At 46.4% G+C, this 5,000-nt stretch overlaps 1 protein-coding gene across 1 annotated transcript in view; it reads right to left on the bottom strand.

Annotated features, from left to right (window-relative positions):
* The window catches only part of LOC135115638 (uncharacterized), an 11,748-nt gene extending 8,709 nt beyond the window's left edge, over window positions 1-3,039 (bottom strand). Inside the window, exon 1 of the mRNA XM_064032563.1 lies at window positions 2,878-3,039. Within this exon, the coding sequence (XP_063888633.1) occupies window positions 2,878-3,039 (162 nt within the window). The remainder of the gene's footprint in view (window positions 1-2,877) is intronic.
* Window positions 3,040-5,000: the final 1,961 nt, after the last annotated feature.

The raw sequence follows: 5,000 nt of genomic DNA, 5'->3' as shown, positions 1-5,000 counted from the left end.
GAGAGAGAGAGAGAGAGAGAGAGAGAGAGAGAGAGAGAGAGAGAGGAAAATAAAAAAAGAAAACGAACGAAAAACTAAAATGAAAAAATATAATCAAGAGGAAACCAAGATAAAAAAAAAGAAAATCAAGAAAAAAAAATAACACACACACACACACACACACACACACACACACACACACACACACACACACACACACACACACATAAAGAGAGAGAGAGAGAGAGTCGTTGAGGTGCAAAAGATATAGGAGGAGGAGGAGGAGGAGGAGGAGGAGGAGGAAGAGGAGGAGGAGGAGGAGGAGGAGGAGGAGGAGGAGGAGGAGGAGGAGGAGGAGGAGGAGGAAGAGGAGGAGGAATTAAGTCTCCAGCGTGTCACTCTCACTTGGGAAATCACAACAACACCCGGAATTAAGGAGGCGTCAGAGGGGAGAGAGAGTGAGAGGGGAGAGAGAGAGAGAGAGAGAGTGAGAGGGGAGAGTGAGAGTGAGAGGAGAGTGAGAGGGGAGACAAAAATAAGAGGTTAAACACTGATGATACGAATGAATAGGGAGATAAGGGAAGAGGTGAGAGAAAGAGTGGGGAGTGGGGAGAGTGAGAGGGGAGAGAAAGAGGAAAGAGAGAGAGAAAGGGGAGGAGATGAAAAAAATGACAGTAAACAGAGCATGTGAGTGAATGGGGAGATAAGGGGAGAATCCAAGTGAGGGGAAACTAAAAGGGGAAAGCGAGAAGGAGAGGGGAGATGGAAACTAAGATGAGGGAAGACAGGAATGAGAAGAATAAAGTGAGAATATTGAGTGGGGAAAAAGGGGAAAAGTGAGAGAAAGAGTGAGTGAGGGGAGAAGGGAGAGGGGAAAGTGAGAGGGAAATAACTGAGAGACAACTGGAAGACGAAAGAGGGGAAAAAGGAGAGGGAATAACAGAGAAAATAAAAAAGAGAAAGAGGAGAAGGGAGATGAAAGAAGAAAAGATGAGGAACGAGAAGAGGAATGGAAAACTGAGAGGAAACGAGACATGGGAAAGTGAGAGGGGAGAGAAGAGGAAGAGCAGAAAGAGGGGAAGAGGGAGAGGGGAAAATAAAGGGAAAACAAAAGGAAGAGAAGTGGAAAAGAAAATGAGAGTGAAAGGTGAGAGTGAATGAATGAAGAGTGCTGAGGGGAAGAGTGAGTGAGAGGGGAGAGTAAGAGAGAGAGAGAGAGAGAGAGAGAGAGAGAGAGAGAGAGAGAGAGAGAGAGAGAGAGAGAGAGAGAGAGAGAGAGAGAGAGAGAGAGAGAGAGAGAGAGAGAGAGAGAGAGAGAGAGAGAGAGAGAGAGAGAGAAAGGGAAAGTAAGAGTGAGGGGAGAGTGAGAGGAGAGGCTGTATCCTTAAAGAGGAAGGGAGGAAAGTGCAATGTCATTCTCCTGCAAATTAGTAGAGAGAGAGAGAGAGAGAGAGAGAGAGAGAGAGAGAGAGAGAGAGAGAGAGAGAGAGAGAGAGAGAGAGAGAGAGAGAGAGAGAAAGTAAAGGTTTGTCTCTCTCTCTCTCTCTCTCTCTCTCTCTCTCTCTCTCTCTCTCTCTCTCTCTCTCTCTCTCTCTCTCTCTATCCCACACACCAAAGCTAGTAGCATTTAAGGAGTGGCAGCAGAGGAGGAGGAGGAGGAGGAGGAGGAGGAGGAGGAGGAGGATCAACAAGGCGACAGGGAGAAATATCACTTGCTTTTCGTGCTGCTGCTGCTGCTCCTCCTCCTCCTCCTCCTCCTCCTCCTCCTCCTCCTCTTTCTCCTCTTCCTTCTCCTCCTCCTTCTCCTCTTCTTCCTCCTCCTCTTCTTCCTCTTTCACGCCCTTTTCCTCGTTCTATTCTGATTCTAGCAAGAGATGAGGAGGAGGAGGAAGAGGAGGAGGCTGAAGAGAGTGATATTGAGGTCGAAGAAGAGGAAGAAAAGAAAGATTGGAAGGAAGAAGGAAAGAAAATAAATATCCTAAGGAGAATACATAGTGTGGAGGAGAAGATGAGAAGAAAGAGAAGGAAAAGAAGGGGAGGAAAAGAAGGGAAGTAAAAATTATGCATGTGTGTCTAATTTGATGCTTTGATGAAGGAGAGAGAGAGAGGTGGTGGTGGTGGTGGTGGTGGTAATGGTTGCTATAAACATCAGGTCTTCCTACCCACCATCACTCAACTGTCGATTTGTTTACACCTGTCCTTTCCACACCCTCCCCTCACCCTTCCTCCTCCCCTTTTCCCTCCCTGCCATCCATTACTCTTCTCTGCCTCCCTCCTTGCCTCCTTCTCTCCCTCCTCCACCTCTCCCACGTAACTCAAATCATTCACTCTCATCAAAGCAATTTACACCTGCCCACCCAACTACACCTTCCCAACACCTACACCTTCCCAAATATGTACCTCTTACTCTCTCCCTCTCGCCTATTTTCTCTCTTTCTTATCATTTTTATTTTTTATCTACTATTTTCTCTTTCCCTTCTAACACTCACTTCGTCACTTTCTTATCATTTTTATTCTTTTCCTTTATTTTCCTCTTCTTTTCCCCATTTTTTATACTATTTCTCCATTTCATCTAGTTTTCACCTTTTCCTCTCATATTGCCTCCTATTCCTTTCCTCCGTTCTTCTCCTTCCCATCATTTCTCTCCTCCCTTCACTACTTTTTAATTCTCTTTCCTTTCCCCCTTTACATTCTCTCATCTCCTTCCCTTTCCTACTTCCCTTCCCTTCACTTGCTTTCCTCCTCCCTGATCCTTTTCCATACCTAGATTTTTACCTTCCCTTTCCTCCCCTCCGGAACTCCCTTATTTCGGGAGTTAGCCACTTGGTACTAGGTGGGAGGGCGATGTTACTGAAGTCATACAAGCCTCAGGTCAGATGATGCTCAAGACAGATCGACCTGAGTGCAAATAGGCCTCAGGATGTTTGGTGCTCCTGAAATTTGGTACACAAACCACTTGCTCCTCAAAATGTCTCTAGACTCAAACGTCTGGACTAAAGGTTTCGTGAAGGCAGCTTGTTGATCCACACACACTAATATAATGTTCACCAAGCCATCCATCTACTTACTCAACCACATCCAACCCATCCACTCAACCAAGTGATTTGCTTACCAAGTGTCTCGAGCACCAAACGTCCTGAAGCCTATTTGCACTCAGGCCGACCTGTCTTGCGAGTCCATCTGACCTGAGTGCCCTCTGCCCCAGTACCAAGTGACTGTAAACCCATTACTCCTCCTCTTACCCTCTTACTTTCTCACTCTTTCCTTACATCTATTGCAAATTTTTCCATCCTGCTTCTTCATTAATACTCGTACCTTCCTATCCCAGGCTCTCTCTCTCTCTCTCTCTCTCTCTCTCTCTCTCTCTCTCTCTCTCTCTCTCTCTCTCTCTCTCTCTCCACGTCTTATCTCACTACTTTTAACACACTGCTGTGGAAGTTATTGATATTTTTTCTCCAAGTTTTTTTTTTTTCCCCTTTAGTGTTGGTTTATTTCAACATCCAATCGCAGCCAGTGATTCTTTAACTTGCGGTGGTGGAAGTTATTGGGAGGCACAGCTGGGGGGTGGGGGGGCGGTGGGTAGATTTTAAGGGTGTTTTTCCATGGGTTCTAGTGACGGTTCAATAAGGATTTCTGTGGCATTTATTGAAGGAAATTATTAAGCATCGTGAGACCCTGGCTTATCGTGTCCCTGGGCTTCAAAAAGTCTTGTAGTGGTAAGGAAGAAGGAGGAGGAGGATTTTCGAGAGTGTTTCTCCGTGATTCTAGCGACTCAACAAGGATTCTGTGATATTTACGGAAGCAGAGCACATGGTGAGGAACTGACGTCAAGGCTAGGACGGTGCCTCCTAACGAATAAATTTAGTTGTGGCATTTGGGAACCGTTACCGCGAGTGGATGCCCTTCCTAACCTCGGACATTTCTTCTCTGACGTTTCCCCCCTACTATGCAATCAACCCCCACCCTGTTACCCCTTTTGTACCCTTAAATAAACTGTTAAACTGGCCAGGATTCGAACCCGTGCACCTGAAGACCCCTCAACCCCTAAAACCTCCCAAAACCCAGGCGATCCCACTGCACCACGGCGCTTCTACCTGAAATAAGACTGAAGGTACTAATAGGTTCTCAGTCTCACCGGGTCATGAGTAGTAGGTCCAGGGCCGCCACGAGGGAGCGCAGCCTGTTGTCGTCCAGGAGCTGCGTCTGGATGGCTGGACAGTGGGTCATGAAGAGCAGCACGCGGGAACTGAGGATCTGGAGACAGTGGGAGCGACACTGCCTCATCCTGCGTAGGGGAGAGGTAGGAGGTGAGACAGACGCGAGAGTACAAGTGAGGGATGGGTAGAGAAGAGGTGGGAATGAGAGACTGGGAAGGTGAGAGGGGAGTGAGAAATAAGATAAAGGAGAAGAAGAGGTGAGAATGAGAGAGTGGGGAAGTAAGAGGGGGCGTGAATAAGATAAAGAAGAAGAGGTGAGAATGAGATAGGGCAGGGAGGTGAGAGGGGAGGAATAATAAAAGTAGGGAGAAAGATGAGAAGAAGAGGTGACCATAAGACAAAGTGGGAAGGTGAGAGGGGAGTGAAAATACGAGTAGGGAGAAAGATAGATGAGAAGAAGAGGTGAGAAGAATGGAAAAGTGAGAGGGGCATAAAATAAGAGTGGGGGAGATAGATAGATGAGAAGAGGTGAGAATGAGAGTGGGGAGATTGATAAAAGAGAGGAGTTAAAGAATGAGAGTAAGAATTAAGGCATGTATGTGATAAAGGATGGGGAGAATAAGTGGGAAGAATGGGGAGAAACGAGGTGAGGATGAGTGACAGAAGAGACACGGGAGAGAAACGTGAAAAAAGGGAGATAGTTGAAAAAAGAAGTAAAAGAAAAAAAAAAGAGGATGGGTTGGAAGGAAGAGAAGTGAAGAAGAGATAGGAAGGAAGGAAGGAAGAAAAGAAATGGAGATAGGAAGGAAAGAAGGAAGGAAGGAAGGAAGGAAGGAAAGAAGGAAGGAAAGAAGGAAGGAGGGA

The sequence above is a fragment of the Scylla paramamosain genome, chromosome 29 (assembly GCF_035594125.1).
Source record: "Scylla paramamosain isolate STU-SP2022 chromosome 29, ASM3559412v1, whole genome shotgun sequence".
NCBI classification, from domain to species: Eukaryota; Metazoa; Arthropoda; class Malacostraca; order Decapoda; family Portunidae; genus Scylla; species Scylla paramamosain.
Note: the sequence above shows the minus strand (reverse complement) of the source record. Positions and strands in the feature narration are given on the sequence as shown.